General features: G+C 41.8%; 1 protein-coding gene across 44 annotated transcripts in view; it reads left to right on the top strand.

Annotated features, from left to right (window-relative positions):
• The first annotated feature begins 401 nt into the window (after positions 1-401).
• Positions 402-21223, top strand: part of LOC110490454 (protein phosphatase 1 regulatory subunit 12A) — a 77052-nt gene continuing 56230 nt past the window's right edge. For 43 of the 44 annotated variants that reach the window (XM_090200665.1, XM_090200660.1, XM_090200673.1 and 40 more), the window contains exon 1: positions 403-761. In XM_090200665.1, coding sequence (XP_090056791.1) covers positions 525-761 — 237 coding nt within the window. In that variant the 5' untranslated portion in view covers positions 403-524. Of the gene's footprint in view, positions 762-21223 lie in introns of all 44 variants that reach the window. The other variant, XM_090200702.1, reaches the window with a different exon arrangement.

Below are 21223 nucleotides of genomic sequence, written 5' to 3' on the forward strand. Positions count from 1 at the left end.
CCATCGCTCATCCATATACTTAAATGTACATATTCTCATTCACCTCTTTAGATTTGTGTGTATTAGGTAGTTGTTGGGGATTGTTAGATTACTTGTTAGATATTACTGCACTGTTGACAAATACAATTTTATTTTATTTGAAATAAAATACCTATTTTCTCAAATGTTTTGACTTAGTTTGACCAGTCACCATAAAAACCCTTAAAAAAAACTGGAAGCCATCCTGATAGAACTCACAATGAATAAAATCGACATTATGCTGGTCTCATTGCTCTTATTTATGATAATAAATGATAACACTCTAACCCTGTCAAGGAATGTAAAACCTCCTTTTCCCTTCATCTGCTGATGATGACGTTATACTGCAGATCCTGAGGTGACGTTGATTTGTCTCGCGAGTTTATGGAAAACAAATCCAGACGCTCTCTCAGGCCCCCCTTCCCACGCCCAGTGCGCTGTGGGATAGTGGCACTATAAAGTATATCCTCTCTCGGAGAAAGATAAGAAGCCCGAGACAGGAGGGGATGAAGATGGCGGACGCCAAGCAAAAAAGGAACGAACAGTTGAAACGGTGGTTAGGGTCGGAGACAGACATCGAGCCTCCTATTCTGAAAAAGAAGAAGGCAAAGGTGAAGTTCGACGATGGCGCCGTGTTTTTGGCTGCCTGCTCAAGCGGCGATACCGAGGAGGTGCTTCGAATGATTGACCGGGGTGCTGACATCAACTACGCCAATGTAGACGGTCTGACTGCCCTCCACCAGGTTTGTATTTTTCAGCTATAAGCCTAGACACTTCCCATACAAGAGCACGACAACCATATGTCTTGCCAAAGATCGTAGCTAACGTTACCTCCTGCCACAGTAATGGAGAATGGAGTAATTCCTGCTAAAGCACAGTCTGTTTACCTAGCACGCCCGTCTTTTTTTTTTTAGACGAGACAGGGCCATTTCATTTGTTGGGCTGTGTTGATTGAATTGGATCAGAAGCGAAGGGGTGGTTAAACTCATAAAATATCTGATTGGTAGCTATCCTGTTTGAGCTAGCTAGGTATGTTTAAATGCATTCGTAGCTTAGCTAATGTTATATGGATTGTTAGCTATTTGGTTTTCGTTTATCAGCAACTGATTCAAACATCCAATAGTCAGGAAGAATGACGTTGGCTTGCTTGCTAACATTTAACCAGCCACTTGGGTGGTGCAGTTAGCATAGCTAATTAACGTCAGCCAGTTACAGGCACAGCCCAGATCTGCAAACCATTATTGGAACTGATCTGCCGCCCTGCTCTGGCTAACCTGTGTAAACTATGGAAGATATCTTAACTCCGTATTGTTGTTTAACAAATACCCTTTTATTAGTCGTTGGCGAGGTTAAAACTGCAGCCAATTGTGTTATTTGAGTCAATAGGAAGTACAGAAAAGTAACACTTTTTTGTTAGTTGATAGCCAGCTAGCCAACTTGTAGCAAGCTAGCACAACTAACGTTAGCTAACCTGTGGAAAGAATGTTTAGCTAGCCAGTGCAGTGGCACTGTTCGTTACCAAGCATAAGCTTGACTGCAGTCGGTTGGCAGTAAAACTCCATTCAAATTAAATTCAGATGTCAGCTTGGATCACTTCGAAACGGTAACATGCAACAATATTTTACAATATGTTTAGCTACTGTAGCTATGCCGCAGTCTCTAGACTAAAGGGCAGGACGACTAATTTAACGAGCTACAGTCATGACACATTTATATTTTCAAGAAACATTATGTAACTAACCAGTCTAACTCAATTATCATACAACAGCCCACTAACGTGTTACTAGCCTCAGTAGCCAAGTCTTTTGACATTATGTTGCTACTCCTATTATTTAAAAATACTATTGTAGCAATTTGATAACGTTACAATTTGTACCCACATTTTGTAATTTCCAGTGTGATATATATATATATATATATATTACACTACACTACAGATTACACATGTATCACAATGCATTTGGCCTAGTTTCTGTTGCTGCTGTAAGGTGGGCACATCCTAGTTATTGTGATATATGGAGGCTATAGCTATGCATAGATCTGTGTAATTGTATTGTAAGCTCTCTGCATGGATTGGCAATCATCAACTTGTGCTGTTTCAAAGTAGTTAGGAAAGTCTACTTTTAAAATAGCCTAGCTAACTATCATTCTTAGCTTAACACTAAGTAAATGCTCAGAATTAGAATCATATGCTCATTTTATAAAGATTGTTACACTTTGGAATTGGCTATTGGCTCTGAATTAGGCTAGCTAGCATATATCCTGCAGATGTTTGGATTGCAATGTTGCATTACTGACATGGGTTTTGCTGCACAGTAAACTGTTCTGCAGTCAGATAACAGCTGACACATTCTCTCTGAGAGATGTGAGGTTTACATGTCAATACCTGTCACTTTCAGCTGTGTGAAAGAAGCCAATCCTAGGTTTTTGGGCTGTTAATATTATTAGTCAACACTTTAGCCTATGTTATGGCAGGTGGAGCACCAGCCTGTTACCTTGAATACTGACAACCAAAACAGAGTGCCTGTGGAAGCCAGAACTCCTCTAAGTCAGGGAAAAGTGTTTTTAAAACAGATACTGCACGTTAACATTTTACGCCATGCCATTGTTTTGTCATTGTAACATGTTAATTGTCCAACGGTTCTCACACTGGCGTAAATGCAAAATTGAGAAAATGTAGGCCTGCCTGGCTCCCCAAATGCGTTTTAGTAAAGTCAGAATGAATCATGGTTTATTGAAGTCTTGCATACTCAGTGTCTTGAACCTTACATCTACAATGATCTCATCACCCAGATGTCCTGTTTGCTAAGTGATGCATCACCTGCTCTTTCTCATAAGTAGTGTGATGTGTGCACCTTTTTATAAACTGTTATTGCCGGGCAAGGCTATATCCCCCAAGGCTGATCTCGGGGTGTGGAAGTGGTGCCATATCTCTAGAATAGATGCTGCTGTATTACAAGTTAATTTGGGGTGGGGGAATTCACACAAATTACTTTGTCTTGTTAGACATTTAGACTAGTAGTACATGTCTCTTACTTAGGGCTGGGCGATATGGCAAAAATATTATCACTGTATTTTAATAAAAATGGACGTTATTTGACAGTATAAAAACACTTTTTTAATAATGCAAGTTCTAAATTTGCTTTGAGTAGTGAGTGACCCTAGGGTGGCAACACAAACATTCTAAGTGATTTCAATGGGTATTTCTCAATTCTGATTGTTTTATACTGTTCAATTCAACCCCAAAAATATCACTTTCATACATTTCTACGTTTAAGATCATTTCCACACTGCCACGATATGGGCAAGCAATCTGGACCTTATTTTTAACCAAATGTTGCAATTTGACTTGCAATTTAACCCAAGTGTTTTGTTCTAACTGTTGGAATCATGGAAATAGAATGTCTATTCTAATTATATAGTTAGAATATAATAGTGGTCACTTTTAATAGTGTTTGACATGACAATTAATTAAAATGCCAGGGAGGAGTTATTGTGACAGGGTGGGAACTAAAGTGTTGATAGGTGTTTCCTAAGGGACCCTATAATCTTTGGCTACATTTAATGTTTTCTCTTAGCTCTTTCATGCAGCTAAAATATTATTGCTTTGTGTATTCCTCTTTAATTTCGAAAATACTGTTGCACAAACATGCTGATTTAGGTCTACCCCATCAATGGTATTATCAGGCTGTATGGCTAATTACACTTGCTCTTACTCAGTACATTTATTAGCTAGTGATTAGCATTAGCGGCTAACAAGATTTAGGAACAACTTGCCAAGAAAAGACAAACTAGCTGTTTGCAGATGTAAGAAACGCAAGCTAATAGTGTATTTATAGAATGGTAGTAGATTTATATTAAGAAGCAAAGTGACAACTGCATCGTTGTCATCAACAGTGCTGCATTGACCATGCAGACTGAACACAAGTGTCTCGTGGTGGAGGAACAACAAATGTGCTCCTTGAGTGACAGGAGCCGGGGCTAGGTCTGTGTGGAATGCGGCATAAAGGGATGACTCGAGTTGCGAAGTAAACTATAAAAATGGACGTTACACACTGCGTATCACATTTAACAAAACAAACATTCAAATACTGTTATAGAAGGTAAAGTAAAAACCCAAACTGGTCCGTGCATCAATACTGGTATATCGCAAAAAACAGTATACCGCCCAGCCCTACTCTTAACCTCTTACAGCTAGCTACCCCCTACTTTTTTCAATTTCCGCCTGAAGACATACCCAAATCTAACTGCCTGTAGCTCAGGCCCAGGACCAAGGATATGCATATTCATGGTTTCATTTGAAAGAAAACACTGAAGTTTGTGTAAATGTGAATTGAATGTAAGAGAATATAACACAATAGATCTGGTTTAGATAATACAATGAAAAAAACACAAGTTTTTTCATTTTTATTGTTGTATCATATTTAAAATGAACAAGACAAAACAAACATTCAGATAGGATGATGGGGACAATTTCAGTGAAAAACATAAGAGGGCAACGGTACTTGTGCAAAGTTTCAGAAATATAACTTCCAACATGAGTGTGCTACATGACATTTATCATGAAGTCACCCAGGTGTCCCACACAAGTAGCCCAAATGTGGCCAAATTGGTGAAGTTATCCATTTTGAATGGCATAACTATATACAAAATACCAAAATCGTATTCTAACACCCCCACCCCAAATGGAGAAAAAACATGAAAAAATATATATACATTTACAAAATAACACTTTCAATATTTGGAAGACCCTCAGTCCTCTACACAATATTGTGCTGCTGATGCCAGGTGCCATAGCAGTATCTTTCTGCTGTAAAGCAGAGGGTCACCAAGCATGTGGTGCAGGTGATGGGGGACTTTTGCAAAGAACACAGCAACGCCTCCATGCTGTGCCCTTTTGGCCCTGAGGCACATCCATGCCTGCAGAAATACATTTGGGCAGATGAACACCACTTGTGGCAGGAGCTGGATGAACCAGCTTCAGTGGGGGATGGACACCTTGGCACTGGGGGCTCCCATTTGAAGTCGGTGTCACTGAGAAATAAAATGTTCAATTAGAATAGTTTCACATATGAGCCCTGTTATATATATATATATATATATATATATATATATATATATATATATATATATATATATATATATATATATATATATATATTGATTTAGAGTACAGGGAACATAACATTGAATATATTATTATAGACCTGCTAGATCTACTGTCTTTATTATATTACAACAGACCAGCTGTATCTACTGTCTCCATTTCACTTTGGCCATTGTCGTGGGCCTGCCCTCCTCTCAACAGCCTCAAATAGGCTATTTCATGTGGGGGTGGGGCGGCAGACACACACACATCTCGGCCATGCTCCCTCTAATCCACAATACGTGTATATATACACACAAACAGGCTATGGGTCATAATCATACATACAAACACCCCCACCCACAATGTATAGCCAACGTGTAACAACAATCTGTCTCACTTTCCCGCTCAATTTCTTCTAAAATTGTCTACATCTGTATATCTAGACTTAGATTTAGCTTTCCCTGATTTAATCGCCATACTGGTTGATATATAAACAGCTGAAGATGCGCTTTACCAAAACAATGCTGTGCGTAACATGCGTGACTCCTTCCGATATGAATCTTCAATGGCGAATGACCCTCTTTACGCCGGAGTTTACTACATGGGTTGGTCTTCCAACACAAACATTACATATTGCCGTTTACCTCAGCTCATTGGCTATCTACCAGCTAGATTTCAAGACGATCAGTGGTCATTGGGTTAAAATACAGTCAATCAACGAAACAGTGGTCATATCATTGGTGCACAACGATTTCATTACTTGTTGTCTTCAAATCGGTTTCTGTCAGTCAATACGTCCCGCAAAATGACCAATCAGGTTTGGTTGTGTTACAAACAAACAAACCAGTTGATTGCAATGAAACCAAACATGACTGGAAAAGTCATGTTTAGTGTGTGTATTTACATCGAATGTGTCGTCAAATGGAATGCGACGGGATTCACTAAACAAGCGGTTCACAAAAATTTTCGTGTTAAGCTATAAAAATGTATTTTATCAAACAAAAGACCATTTAATTGTGTAACAATGAGCATTGGGATTGCAAACAGGAAGATCGTCAAACCTAAACTATTTATTTTATTGCAATTTGTAATGTTACGCCTGTGCTGGTTGAAATAGTTTTTTTTTTATGGGACTTTGTTCTCAGATAATCGCATTGTATTCTTTCGCGGTAAATCCTTTTTTAAATATGACAACGCAGTTGGATTAGCAAGATTCTAGGCTTTCGACCCATGTGAGACACTTGTATTTTCATGAATGTTTAATATGACTTTATGTAGCGCTCACCGTATGTTGTCTAATTTAATCTCAGAGAGGTTAATCAGCCTGCCTTTAGGGTGACTGAGTTGGGCTTCCTTTCAAATGCTCACTGGGTGAAAACATTGCCTTTTTTTGGACCAGAGTCCGCTCCAGGGACAAGCAGAGTTAGGAAAGCATTTGCGACGCGGTGTTGGAGATCTAACCATGTCTGGAGAGACTTGGAGCAGCTTTGTTTGTGTTCCAGCATGTGATCCTTGGCTTCAGGGTCTTGGAAAAGAGTTGACGGCAAATTAGAGATTGGCGTTTAGCGTGCTAATCCTAGGATTTCAGGAAGATCAGGCTGATGTTGGTTTGCTCAAACCAACAGATATTTGGTTTAGGGATGTGCACTGTTATTTGAATATCTGAACAGACGTTGGTATTAGAATACTTTTGAGTATTCATTTTAGGGCCCCAAAAATGTATAGGCCTATATTAACACTGAAATAATTTTCTAAATGTGAAATATCCATGTGACATTGTTACATGCAAGAATATACCATGACATTTCAAATTATACATTTAATAAAAACAAACCTTTCATTGTAGTTTTTATGACGTTCTCCCCATAAAGACTGGTAGCATTCAGGTGTTTGTTGTCCAATCAAAGTGGCTCAATGGATGGGGAGTTCACTATTGCAATGCAAGATGGAATACAATTATGTGAGTGAAATGTGGCCTCAATTAGCCTAGCTAGCTATAGTTGGCTAGCTTAGCTTCTCTAGGCTACTCCAGTCAAGATGGGCGCTGTTATATGGGATGATAAATAACATTGTGGCTTTTACAAGCTAGGTAGTCTTTGCTGTAGATGAGTAGCATCGCTCTCTGCCTCAGTCTGCTCATTCCCATCTCACCGGCACCTCCACAACTCCCTCGTGCAGCAGTGTTCAAGTTTTTAAAAAATGTAACAAAATGCATGTAATCCAGATATCCGACAAATCTAATTTGATTGGACACGTGCCAAATACAACTTTCCCAACCTCGCAGAGTTAAAAAAAAAAACACGTTGAAACATATTTGCTGTTAAAAATATCTTGATACCATTTGAATAATGACATTTTTGCTAACCCCCATCTAATGTGGCTCAGTCTGGGTTGCCTCTTTGTTTTGGTTGCCACGTTAATTGTCCCTGATTGCTTTGCTAATCATTATCCACATTAGGAATCTCTGCCTTCAAGGAGTAGGGCCAATTGGCTTAGAGAATCAGTTGTCAGAATGAATGGTTAATGACTCTCCCAAAGTGGGATGGACCCCCCTCCTATTAGCAGGAGGCCAGTAGTGGTAATGCACCCTAGTCCCGGTCTTGAATGGAACTAAACCAAACAGTAAGTCAATTCTACCCAATACGCCACTACCCACCCCCCATTCATTGTAAACAAGCCTCATATTTTCATTGGTCCCTAACAAGTCTTCCACAGAAATATCTTTATTAGGTGTATAGGGTTAGTCACCTGCCAGTGGTTTGACTAGCCTTTTTATTAATAGTCAATCATTGTGCCACGATTCACCACTACTGTAATAATTGGCTTAGTCGTGAGACTACTGTGGCTTTAACATAACTCTAATGCTACTACCACGCAGGTACCCGAGTGACCACTGACCAGCCAGGCAGTGTAGGCTAATTGACATGGTAGAGTGGCAAGTCTCCTTTCAGTTTCAGCTGTAGAGCTGTTATTTCATCTGCAACAATTGTTTATGGGGGTTGTCGGGTGCTGATGACATCAGCGGCCATTGACATGCCCTGAACCATGTCCCTTCCTTGTGACAAGGCAGTGACCTCTAGCTTTGATTGTAACAATGCTTTACAAGGAGGGTCACTCACTCCTCCTTGGGTGCAGTGACTGCACTGCACTCCCGCCACTTCTGAGTGCCAGGTTATAAATACCACCTGCATCAGTTCTTCTCAGTATAGATTGTTTGTGGAGATGATTCTAAGTTTGGGTATGAGTCACCGCCACACATACTCTGGACCGCTTAGCTTTGTACTGGAGGCCTGGCATGCATTTGGAGTTTGTGGACAGTCTGGCTTGAAAGGGTTTGTCAGTGTGGAACAGAGATCACCTACTAGTCACTGAACAATGGCCTCTGATGTTCACCTTTTGTTGTGAATGACCACCACTGTTTTTAACTATGGACCTGGAGGACTAGGCCTATTTGGTTGATTTGAAACTTTGTTAATCAGAATTGGGTGTGTTAAGGCTTCCGCATGCTACCAGTTCGGAATAGTTGTGATAATATATGCACAAACATTTTGTGACGCTTTGGACTTTTTTCGGCTGGTTGGGCACTTTTTACATAAAAAAACAATTTTCTCCCCTCTGGAGGCAAGTTGAAGCTGGCGACTACGCCCCTTCGTCTGATTGGCCAACCGTAGGGATTCTTCAATAAAAGATTACTTGTTTTTCTTAACCACACTAGCGTCCCACCTGGCCAACATCCAGTGAAATTGCAGAGCGCCAAATTCAAAAACAGAAATGTTCATTATAAAACTTCATAAAACATAAGTGTTATACATAGGTTTAAAGATTTTATTTTTTATTTTACCTTTATTTAACTAGGCAAGTAAGTTAAGAACAAATTCTTATTTTCAATGATGGCCTCGGAACAGTACGACAGATTTGTACCTTGTCAGCTCGAGAAGATTTCAAGAAGGCTTTACTGCGAAAGCATACCATGCGATTATCTGAGAACAGTGCCCAGCAGACAAATCATTACAAACAGTAACCAGCCAAGTAGAGTTACTCAAGTTAGAAATATAGAAAATGAATCACTTACCTTTGATCTTCATATGGTTGCACTCAGACATTAATTATTCAATAAATGTTATTTTTGTTTGATAGTCTCTTTATATCCAAATACTTCTTTGTTCGCTTTCTTCAGTAATCCACAGGCTCAAACTGTCACAACAGGCGGATGAAAAATCCAAATAGTATCCGTAAAGTTTGTAGAAACATGTCAAATGATGTTTATAATCATACCTAAGCTTGTTTTTAGTCTAAATAATCGGTTATATTTCAACCGGACAATAACGTTGTCGATATAAAAGGTAAACAAGAAAGGCGCACACTCGGTTGTGCGCATGGAAAAAGCTATGAGACACTGTAGTGTCCACTCATTCAGAGGTCTTACTCCCTCATTTTTCAGAATACAAGCCTGAAACAATTTCTAAAGATTGTTGACATCTAGTGGAAGGCATAGGAAGTGCAATTTGAGTCCAAAGTCAATGGGTACTGTAAAGGCATTCAATAGAACTATAAAATAAAACTACTTCCTGGATGGATTTTCTCAGTTTTTTTGCCTGCCAAATCATTTCTATTATACTCAACATTATTTTAACAGTTTTGGGAACTTTAGTGTTCTATCCAAATCTACCAATTATATGCATTTCCTAGCTTCTGGGCCTGAGTAGCAGGCAGTTTTCTTTGGGCACGCTTTTCAAACAAAATTCCGAATGCTGCCCCCTATCCTAGTGAAGTTAATGCACATCCCCCCCCCCCCCCCATGAAGTACTGAATCAAACCTCTTAGATGTAAAACTGTGTGACTAAGAACTTGGCAAAAATGAATGTCAAATTTGAGTTGTCATACAATTCTTAGATTAATTCTGAATATTTGGCTACGGCGTCTTTTTCTAGGTTTTCATGCGAAAGTCTTTAAGGGAGTATGTGAGCACACTCGTTCGGCTACCTGAGTTTGACGAGGCACCAGCCGAACTGAAGCATGCTGACGTCTTTACTGCTGGGGCACAAGCCCTCACACCCTGCAGCCCTCTAGGACCACTGAGTAAATTTGTAAACCAGAATTGTAACGCTTTCCACACAGTTGCTCCCCAGAGGTGAGGGGTGGAGAGGAGGTACAGGGAGTTGTGAATGAGGGGGCAGGACTGGAGAAAGATGTTTGTAGATATGCACTGGATGGGTAGCATTCCGGTTCTGTCGTCCTGGCCCGTGCATTCCTCGCATGACAGTTGGTGGAAACCATGGCAAAGGGAGAGCAGAGCAGGCATTCCTCAGCTGTCACCTAACCCCCCCCCCCCCCCCCCCCCACCCACACACACACACACACAGTCCTACCCTCCTGTTTCTGCCCTGCCTGCCAGCCGCTCCCAAGGCAATGCCAGGACCCAGCTGACTGCTGCATACTTTGCAGGCATGGCCTACACAGGGAAACAACAGGCGTATTCACCCATATCTGGCCTTTCTCTTGAGTCATCCACATTGTATATCATTGGTAATGCACTTAGTGTATATAGTCTAGCTGGTACAGTTATTGTCAAAGGATTACATTTTTACTGGATCATCAAAATAGCTTTTTGTAAGTTGTGGTTTTGACGTGAAGGTTTTACGACATCATTGGGTTAGGCTCGATAAAATGCCAACAGTTCACTTTTTTTACCATATCAGTTTACATTCCACGCCCTCACTATCGGTGTGTGAACTCTAACAATGTAACCATGGCAACGTCTCATGCCAAGTTGCTAGCGGCTTGGCGGCCGATTCCCGTACATACGGAGTTACATAACCACTGACTGAGCAGAGTAGCCAGCAGCAGTTTAGAATCACATGGACTGCATGAATCTTGAAATGGAACCTATGCAGACAGCAGTGCATGAGGCCCTCACTGTAGTTCCATCCAAAGCAGCACCAGTTACATTAACACATTACATAATTGCTCCAGCCCCAACCCTGAGATTCTCAGCTGTGGCAGAGGCTCCCAGTCAGCCAATGAGAGCCGGGGGGGGGCTGTCTCATGGCAGGAAGCATAGATTCGACTTTCAGTAGAGGTGTTGAGATGTTTTTGTTGCTTGAATTGAATCTCTTGATTAAATTTGGAAAATGTACTTGTTGACCTGATATATTCTGAAGGTCTGGCCTTGTAAAGTGTTGTCTTCACACAGATCCTATTGCTGAAATATTATGTTCTGGAACATTTCTTTCACCAGTCATGCGGCACTCTTTTATTCTTAAGGCTGTAAACTCACTTACCCTGGTGGGAAGTGGAGAGTGTTTTGGTTAACCACGGATCACCTGATCTGAATGAGAATTGTGTGTCAGGACCTGAAAGTGCCACCCAATTAGTGCTAAATTTAAGTTGATTTGGGGTGAAACGAGCTGTGTGACTTTTGATGACGGGGAGCACCGTGTTCCTCATTACTAGGGACATTTGTCATTGTTCACCTTGGAAGATAATCAAAGGAATGCCGAACAAGACTGAATACTTTCAGTCAGTTTTCTTCACCCCCATACCAAGGCCCAGAAGATAGACATCATTCTCTACCTTTTCCTGTAGCTGTCACTCAATGTCACTCCGAGCCGGTTTTCTCATTGAAGGTGTCTATTCCTAGCCCTAAACCAAAGTTTGAGGTGGCCTGTTTGGCAGTGGACTGGGTATGCAGGCGCTGTGCGAACACAGCACATGGCACTGTTTGGTTTGTGGCGGATGGGACTCTTACAGTGGAATGCCCCACTTCCTTTGTTGAAACCATTCTGAGGAATGGTCAGAAACCCCTGCCTCTGGTGTTGGGCCCTGTCAACAGAGGCTGTTTAGCCCTACCAAAGGTCAGTGCCATTACAAATGGCAGCTCTGAATGAAATGTAATTGTAGCCATTGGTTTATGGTGAAGGGGGTACTGTACAGCAGCTGGATGACCTTATTTGTTATGCGATCGTGGTGAGAATTCGTCACCGTTTAAGACATTAAACATTTGGTCGTTTTTGGAGACCTTTGTAAAAATCCACACTACTTTGGTGGTTGAGGTGAGTTTAGCCGTTACTATTTAAAGCTCTTGATGTACCTCTGGTAGAAAAGGAACTATAGAAATCCTCTATTATAAGAAAAATATTTCAACCACCCCTTTTTTTTGGTTGTAGATGAAATTTAGGCTTTCTAATTGACATTCCCAAAGGCAGTGATTCATGCATTTATAATGCACAGAGCAGATTGAGAATACATTAATGTCACTCAGTTATTTATAGAATGGAATGAAGAAAATCTGAATCGTATTACTTTATGCGTTCAGTCGTCTGTCTTGTAGAAAGGTTAATGGCAAATACAGTGATGTATTCATAACCGTAGCAGTCGATTGCTTGTCAGTTTTTATGGACACTAGTGCATTAATAACATAATTCAAGTGTTACGGGTCACCCAACCCAATGTTGATTCAACGTTGCCTCTGAATCATCAGCATAACCGTCACGGGCCTCTGGCTTGTGACAACTGTATTATTAGAAAAGCTCACAGAACTTGCACATTCTACCTGTTTATAATTGGTAGGTCTTGCTCTGTCAGACGGGCCCTGTCTAAGTTTTCATTGAAGTGTTTCCACAAAACCTATAATCAAGTGCAGGAAGTCCTTGTGTCGTTGCTCTCGGCTGCTTCTCAACATGTCAGGTAGTCTGCTGATCATGACACGTCTGCATGGCTTCCTTGCGCAATGTCACACAAATTAGAAAGCAGACACCTTCCATGCCTGTTCAACTTCAGATTTTCTTGGAAAAATGACTCGATGTTACCTCCAAATAAAACACATTTAAAATATAGGCATAAATACTAACATTTTCTTGAGACATATTGATACCCAATTTCTTGATGCTTTAATTTGAAAGGGCTCGATTGGTAGGAACTGTGAAGTATTTAAGACCAGCGTCACCGCAGGTTGAAACTGGTTCACCTGGGGTTGTAGGTAGAATTCCTCAGCAGGGGTGTAAACTCGACCCTCTTTTGCCACATGTGCTCAGACAGACGTGACAGCCAGGCAGGATGTGGAGACGGACTTGACCTGTCACACATTAGTTACCGATAGGCTAGGTGCTCTGCGGATGTCGGCCATGATCAAGACGAGACAATGAAGCTGGAGACTCGGCTATACATTTAAAGGCAAAGTCACGGTTGATTTGAAACCAGAAGCTACCATTCATCCACACCTGTGTACCACCCTCTCCCACAAGTACATTTTGTGAACTCTCTTGCTCTCTTTCCTACCCCTCTGCCCCACATCTCCGTCCACACTTGGGCCTTAGCATAGTATTGAGCTGCTGCAAAATGTTAGTGGGATGACTTCAGCAGCGTGTCTGTTTTTATTCACCCTGTGGCAGTCTTCTCTGCTCTAGATTGGTTTTTAAACTATCCCAGGGTTCTTTGCTTTCCAGCAGTCATATGCCTCACTGAGTGTGGGTTTATAACATGCCTTTGAACTGAAAACACCTGGACGCTGAAGACTGTGAATTCCTATGTCTTATGCAGCGGGAGGACAATTAAGCCCAGAGTCTGTTTTGTTGTCCTGGGAGGGAGAAGTTACATTCTTTCTATAATAAACATTAGAAATATGATGGACTTTTTGTTGTTGTAAGCAATGTAAAATGCAGGTGAAATTGTTTAAAATCAGTTTCTTTGATGGTCTGCATATTGAAAATGCATATTGAAAATGTAGATATCTGAACTCAAACGCGATCCCTGAGGTAAAGCCCTGATTACAGCCTAGGTGAAGGACCATGAGATGTAGGTCTAGAGTAGGAGTGAAGGACCTACAACTTACTAGATGTGACAGGCTTCACACCCCTATGTGGTTTCAAAGTGGGCTACTTGCCTTGCCTATAGTCAACCAACCCAGTACGCAACAAACTCTTTTTAGCTACCTTTACAGGCTAACCAGTCTGCCTCTTCCCCTCAGCCTGCGATGGATCTAGTTTTGTACTGAGCCACCACCAGCCTTGTAACTATGTGCCAGTGAAACTGCTGTGTGCAGTTGTGCTGACAGAGGCTTTTAATTATAGTCTGTGGTGTGTGTGTACTGTGCGTGTGTATTTGACTGCAGAGTAAAAGCAGTGGCAGTGACTAGAGCTGCGTGTCCGTGTGTTTGGTTTGTGAGTTTTGATGGCTGCAGGCATTGGACATCATTCAAAACCACTGATTTTATTTAGTATCTCCAGGTACAGTAATTTAGTGGTGTCATTAACACTGCTGAACAGACCAGAGTAGGAAACTATTCAGAGCTGGAATTAGAGGTCGACCGACTATGATTTTTCAACGCCGATGCCGATTATTGGAGGACCAAAAAAATCAGATACCAATTAATCGGCCAATTTTTGAAAACTTTTTATTTATTTGTAATAATGACAATTACAACAATACTGAATGAACACTTATTTTAACTTAATATATAATACATCAGTAAAAATCAATTTAGCCTCAAATAAATAATGAAACATGTTCAATTTGGTTTAAATAATGCAAAAACAAAGTGTTGGAGGAGAAAGTCAAAGTGCAATATGTGCTATGTAAGAAAGAGCTGCTGGCAAAACGCACGAAAGTGCTGTTTGAATGAATGCTTACGTGCCTGCTGCTGCACCGCTCAGTCAGACTGCTCTATCAAATCATAGACTTAATTATAATATAATAACACACAAATACGAGCCTTTGGTCATTAATATGGTTGAATCCGGAAACTATCATTTCGAAAACAAAATGTTTATTATCGCATATACCCTGACTCTGCATGCAATGAGCGCAAGAGAAGGGACACAATTTCACTTGATTAATATTGCCTGCTAACCTGGATTTATTTTAGCTAAATATGCAGGTTAAATATATACTTCTGTGTATTGATTTTCAGAAAGGCATTAATGTTTATGGTTAGGTACACGTTGGAGCAACGGCAGTCCTTTTTCCGCAAATACGCACCGCATCGATTATATGCAACTCAGGACACACTAGATAAACTAGTAATATCATCAACCATGTGTAGTTATAACTAGTGATTATGATTGATTGTTTTTTATAAGATACGTTTAATGCTAGCTAGCAACTTACCATGGCTTCTTACTGCATTTGTGTAACAGGCAGGCTCCTCGTGAAGTGCAATATAATCTGGTGGTTAGAGCGTTGGACTAGTTAACTGTAAGATTGAATCCCTGACCTGACAAGGTAAAAATCTGTCGTTCTGCCCCTGAACAAGGCAGTTAACCCACTGTTCCTAGGCTGTCATTGAAAATAATAATGTGTTCTTAACTGACTTGCCTAGTTAAATAAAGGTGTGTGTGTTTAAAAAAAAAAAAAGATTTCACAAAAATACAGATTTCCGATTGTCATAAACTTGAAATCGACCCTAATTAATCGGCCATTCCGATTAATTGGTCGACCTCTAACAGGAATATACTAGAAGGTAAATGTACTTTTTTAAATCAGTGGACATTTTGGTTCAATGTCACCGTTTGCATATTTTTCACTGTTCATTTCCTAATATTGTAGACTTGATTGACATTTTGTGGAGCGTGAATATTGTCTGGTTAAGTCTCTAATTGAGCACTTATCCCAGATGTTGATAGCCTGCCAAATGTAATAATTAAATGAACCAAAAATAAGCAGACTGCCCTACTGTATATGTGCCTGTCTGGACAAAGGAGGCTACAGTCGGAAGCACAACAACGTCAATCTAGAAGTATAACTTTTTCAATCCAAATAAGTGAACTCTTTCTTTCACAAGCAATGAGCCGTTTAGCATACATTTACAAAATAGTTAGAACTCTTGGTGTACCAGTAATTTTAGTCTAATTTAGTCTCCTCAGACCACACTGGAGATTCATGTGAGCGTTCCAATGTAGTTTACATTTTCTGAGGCTCAGGGAGATTAGGTGTGCCTTTGGAAATCCCAACGCCCTAGTCTCCACCAGAGCTTTTGTCTCTGCTCAGGACTCCTCATGTGGATTTTCATTGGCTAATTAAAGGTGTTCTCTGCTGTCGTCTGTTTTGAGGGCAGGAGTACGGACAGGAATGTTTCTCTTAAAATGGGGGGGGGGGGGAATAGGATGTAGTGGGGGATGGGGGTGTTGGAGAGACTTTTCAGGCAGAGGAACAGGAAGTATTTGTTTATTTTCCTCATTTCCTCGTCGAGGCTCCACAAGTGAGCACGGCTTCATCTACTAATGCCTGCTTTTATCACTATAACCCCCCCCTCCTTACCCAGCATTTGACACCATAACCACCACCACAGAACATACACCCAGCTCCTCTCCTACTTGAAAGCCCAGTCTGCAATATATGCCCCTCTTATATTGGAGAGCCAAGACAACCCTCCTAATTGTGTAAACTGTTTCCTCATTGACTACAGTGTGGCTTAGATCTTTAAGGAAATCACTTTGATGCCTCTGTCTTGACTCGTTCTTTCCCAAAAGCAGCCTTTTGGCGATACCAGGAACGAAAGAGATCCTGTCTCGTGAGCTAGGCCTAAGAAGATTGGCAATATAATGTGCATGATGGTCCTATGTGAGACATTGAGTTCAGCTTCACGTGTGGAGGTGATGGTGGCGCAGGGCACAACGGCTGGAGCCTTTATTCCAAAGGCTATGGAGGTGATCCATATTTTTCAACCATAATGGCTATGGATCGTTTGAATGCCTGGCGGGCAGACACAAGCATACACACTGTCCCTTTAACCTCTGGAGTTCAGGCAGTGCTTGCCTGGAGAATGACATAAACAGGCTTCATCAGCATTTTCTGCTCATGGCTGTAGGTTAACCCACAATGCACGGTATTAAAAGAGATTGTGCTAGACTCACACTCGTGTTACTGTGGCCGTCTGACCTCGTTGCCCCCAACAAATTTGCCCCGCCCCCCTCTCCTTGGACCACTGACAGTAACAGCTCATGGAAACGAACTTGGCTCTTAAGCAGGGCTATTGTTTTGGCTGCAGAGCGAAAGCCGAAATGTATAGTTACAATCTCCCTGGACTCCCCCCCCCCCCCCCCCCCCCCCCTCTGCTTCAATCCTGGCCTTTTTCCATGGGAATCCCAGAGCCATATATGGTCATCCTCAGCAGCAGTGGAGGCAGAGTTCTCTGTGCAGCCGGGTTACTGCTCCCAACAGGGCTCATCTAGTGGAGGAACCCAGCTGGCTGGCCCGCAGCGCCAACCCTTCTTCTGGCCTCCTGCAGTAGCTTTGTGCTTTTAAATCACACACACACTTTCGCTTAGTTGCTCCCTCTTTTTTAATTTTCTCTCTTGCGAGCATACACACACACACGGTAAGAAATAATTCCTTTTGTGGAAGTGACTGCGTGCCTTTGAGCCAGTGATATGGCCCAGTAGGTGTGGCCAGAGCGTCACTCGAAGCTCTGAGCCCCGGCATATTACTTATCTGGGAAGTTCTCCACTGCTATGCTAGACTGTGGCTTGGCTGCAGATATGCTAGGTGGCTGCGGAAAGGAAGCAAGGTTGTGAGGGAGAGAAAGGGGCCCGTGTTGGTCTTCAGGAGAAGCTGCTTTGTCTCCATACGTTTTGCTTTCGAAGGGAGTAAAGGGTCTTTTCCAAAAAGAAAACAAGGGCTCCACAGAGCCCATCTCCTGTTATTACATTTAGTTGCTGACTCAAAAAGCCAGCGGGCATATTTGGGCTATACATGGGATATTTTAAAGCCAGGCCCATGATGGATGTTTAGCTATTTCTGACAGCTACTCAAATATTGCACTGCCTTAATCTCTCGCTCTCCTCTGAAATTAGATGACCAGTTTTGTTTTCTCAAAAGGTCTGTGAGGCTTATCTGAAACATGAGTAGACGGTTGACAAAATGATAGAATGGTGATAGTTGCTACAGAAAAAAATACAACCGTTATATTTTTTTATGGTGTTGATATTGTGACTGATAATGCTGTCATTTGATGTCATGTTTTCAAAGAGCTCAAAGTGCTTGGTGGCTGTGCTGGGGCTTTGTTCCCACCTGGAGAGGGACTCAGGCCTCGCTCTGTCGTTATGGGTTTAAACAGCTGCTCAGTCACCACACTGTTCTCCATTCATGGCACTCAGTGTTTTGTTTATTTTCATTCCTGTGCAAAAACAAAAGTTTCTAAAACCAGCACTGGATGTGCCAACACCCATACCTAGGGCTCTATATGTTTCCTGATCAGGAACCCACAATATAACCTACAGTTAGGGCCCTGATATGATCCTGGTAACGTTACATTTGCTTTAGTCATTTAGCAGATTCTCTTATCCATAGCGACTTACAGTAGTGAACCCACAACCCTAGCGTTGCAAGTGCAATGCTCTACCAACTGAGCCACACTGGTACAAGTCATGTTGTCGGGAAATACCCAGGGTCCTAGCCATGGCTACTAGTGGTTGGAATGACCAGTTGTAGACCTGTCTGCTTGGTGGGTTGATACCAGGGTTTCCGTTAGCTGGGAATAGCCGGCCTTTGTCTGATTTATTTAAAATAACTTAAAGCCGATAAATAACATTTGTTGGCCAATTGTCTGTGAGGAGTCCCATTGCAAAATAATTATTTTTAGTCTATTCATTGATGGAAATACCAGTCTGTAAAAATATTTAATATGTCATGCTTATCAGTCTCTAGGTTAATTTGCATTATTTCGTGGAATTGTTACATGCATCCAGAGGCCGGAGATTCCGACTTGGGTATTCTTACAAAATGATTTTTCCTAGTCCCTGCTATTTTATCTCCCCCCCCCCCGGCACTGAAGTCGGATTTCATAGTTCCCAGTTTTGAACGTGGCGTCAAACGGCAACAGAAGACGGGCTTCATCAGAACGTCACACACTGCTTTGCAGTGAGCTGGAGGCCGTATGCATTTTGAAAACGTATACCAAATTGTTTTAAACCTGAATGTTATTTAATACATATTATGATTATGCGTCTTACCTTGCTTCAAAGTAACCTATTACTTCTCTTTCTAAATTTCTAACGGATATTTTCATCTGTCACGTGAAACCGCTTGCATGTGCAGTGCCCTTGTGACAAGTGTTTCCTGCTAATTCCGTTATGGAACAAACATTCACGTGTAGCCTACTGAATTGTGTACATTGCTGCTCCTATAATGTAAAGAAATAAGTTGATCAACATTTTGAATCTAAACGTTCTGATCTGTTGCATCAGACTTGTTGCTTTAACTCTTTTTCTTTATGTTGTCTAGGCCTACTGGTTGTGTGAATCTGGGATCTATCGTCTTACAACTGTTCCAGAGTCTGTTTGCCATCGGAGGGCCCTGCCAGAGGAAGTGGTGGGAGGGGTCCTCAAGTGTCTTCTCCTTGATGTGGAGTGCTGCTAAAGTTAGCTTGGAGCGCTCTGCACAATGACCCCCAACTGTATCAGTAGGAAGTACAGTGCCTTTTAAAGTATGGAAAAAGCCCTCTGTCCTTTTTCTGAACTGTACTATGGGTGGGAGATGGGGTTTGGAAGCTGTCACAGGTTCATTAGGTTGTATGAATGTTTTTCTATTGTGTGACTTCATTCTAATAGATAGGAGAACCTGTATACATGGGCTAGGATACTCTTTTTGGCGAAATACTCTTGGTTGGAGCATAATGGTTTAACATATTTTAATCAGGTGGAAGTCTTTAATGTTCCCTTTGATTGGACAGTAAAATAATACCTAAAATGCGTTGTGGTCATATTGCATTATTTGTCAGAAGACTTTGCAGTGTCGGCCTCAAGACTGGTTATATGGATGACACACGCCATTAGCAAGACGTTGTCTTTTTTGAGGGGTGGTGGGGTTCCTCCACAGAAATGGCTACAAGGATAGCCACCCTGAAGTTTCCGTTCTTTTAATGTAGGCTGTCACCTTTCTGTTTGTTGTACCCGTTTAAGCTAACCTATTATGGTTCATGGTGACCTATGCTTTCAACCTGTCCAATAATATACTCAGCGATTCTGGAGATGAGTACTGGTACCTTTGCTGAGAGGTCTAGCAGCAGAGAACAGTGTCTCTGTCCTTTGACCATAACCAGTCATGAGAACAGTGGTGGGGGGAACGAAAACTCGGAACGTCCAAAAAGAGAAGGAACCCTTCTCTCCCCCTGTTCTCAAGATTAGCTGTTGATCTTGTACTTGCGAGGTCTGGTCCGTGCGCTGCCTCCGGGGGCTCTCTGAGCAACCCCAGTGTGCTTTAAATGAACTATTTTCCCTTTTTATTTATGTTTCTTACAAAGGCCCGACAAGACTGCACTCTCGTCTTCTGGTTTTGGGCTCTCTTGGGGCGGGGGCCGGGGCACGTCATTGGTTCCTTTTTGGTCGTGCTCTGAGAACGGCTTTGCCCATCTCTACCCGCTAGCCAGGGCTCTTGAAATCTTCTATTATTTTAGCATTAGGCTGGTGCATATGGACACTATTCTTTCTGCTCTTAATGTTTCCATATGTATCCCTGCTGCTCAGGGTGGGTTCATTAAGTTAATCTATAGATAGTGCCCTGTAATCTGCCCCATATGGGTGCCCTAAATTGAAGAGAATGTGTGAGGCGCATAGGGCACTGCTTCACTTGCCTTGCGGTTGGAGAAAGTCTCTACTGCCGGGGGACAGTCGCTCCTTGTAGCCTGAGCTTGTGAACACAGTCAGCATGGAGGCTACCTCCAAGCGTCTCTTCCAGCAGACGAGGTTTTGATTCTGTCGTGTGTGTCTTATAAATGTTCTACTGGTTAGTTCCCTCTTTACTTCCAACTGTCTTCTCCATTTAAACAACGTTTGACAAGGCCAGGACAGATGCAGAGCATTCGCTCACTGATGCCCGTGGATATGATTTCCTGCAGTCATCACATGGACAGCTAGCTAGCAGGGCCATGATGTGGAGGCATTTGGCTGTGCTAACATTGTGGTTTACAGCGTGAACCCAGTGTGTTTTTGTATGGGTCAGGTTTCACTGGGGTGTTTAGGCTCTGCTCTCAGACTACAAGAGACAACCTCTACCTCCTACCCTCGGTGCTCTTTTGTGAAGTGTGCACTCACAGTCACTTCCTGGCACATGCCGGCTGACGCTCCACTGATGGGAATGGGTAATCGAAAGTACACACACCCAATAAACACGCACAGGTTTGAT

This window comes from Oncorhynchus mykiss, chromosome 15 (genome assembly GCF_057628025.1).
Source record: "Oncorhynchus mykiss isolate SJ-2025 chromosome 15, ASM5762802v1, whole genome shotgun sequence".
In the NCBI taxonomy this organism is placed as follows: Eukaryota; Metazoa; Chordata; class Actinopteri; order Salmoniformes; family Salmonidae; genus Oncorhynchus; species Oncorhynchus mykiss.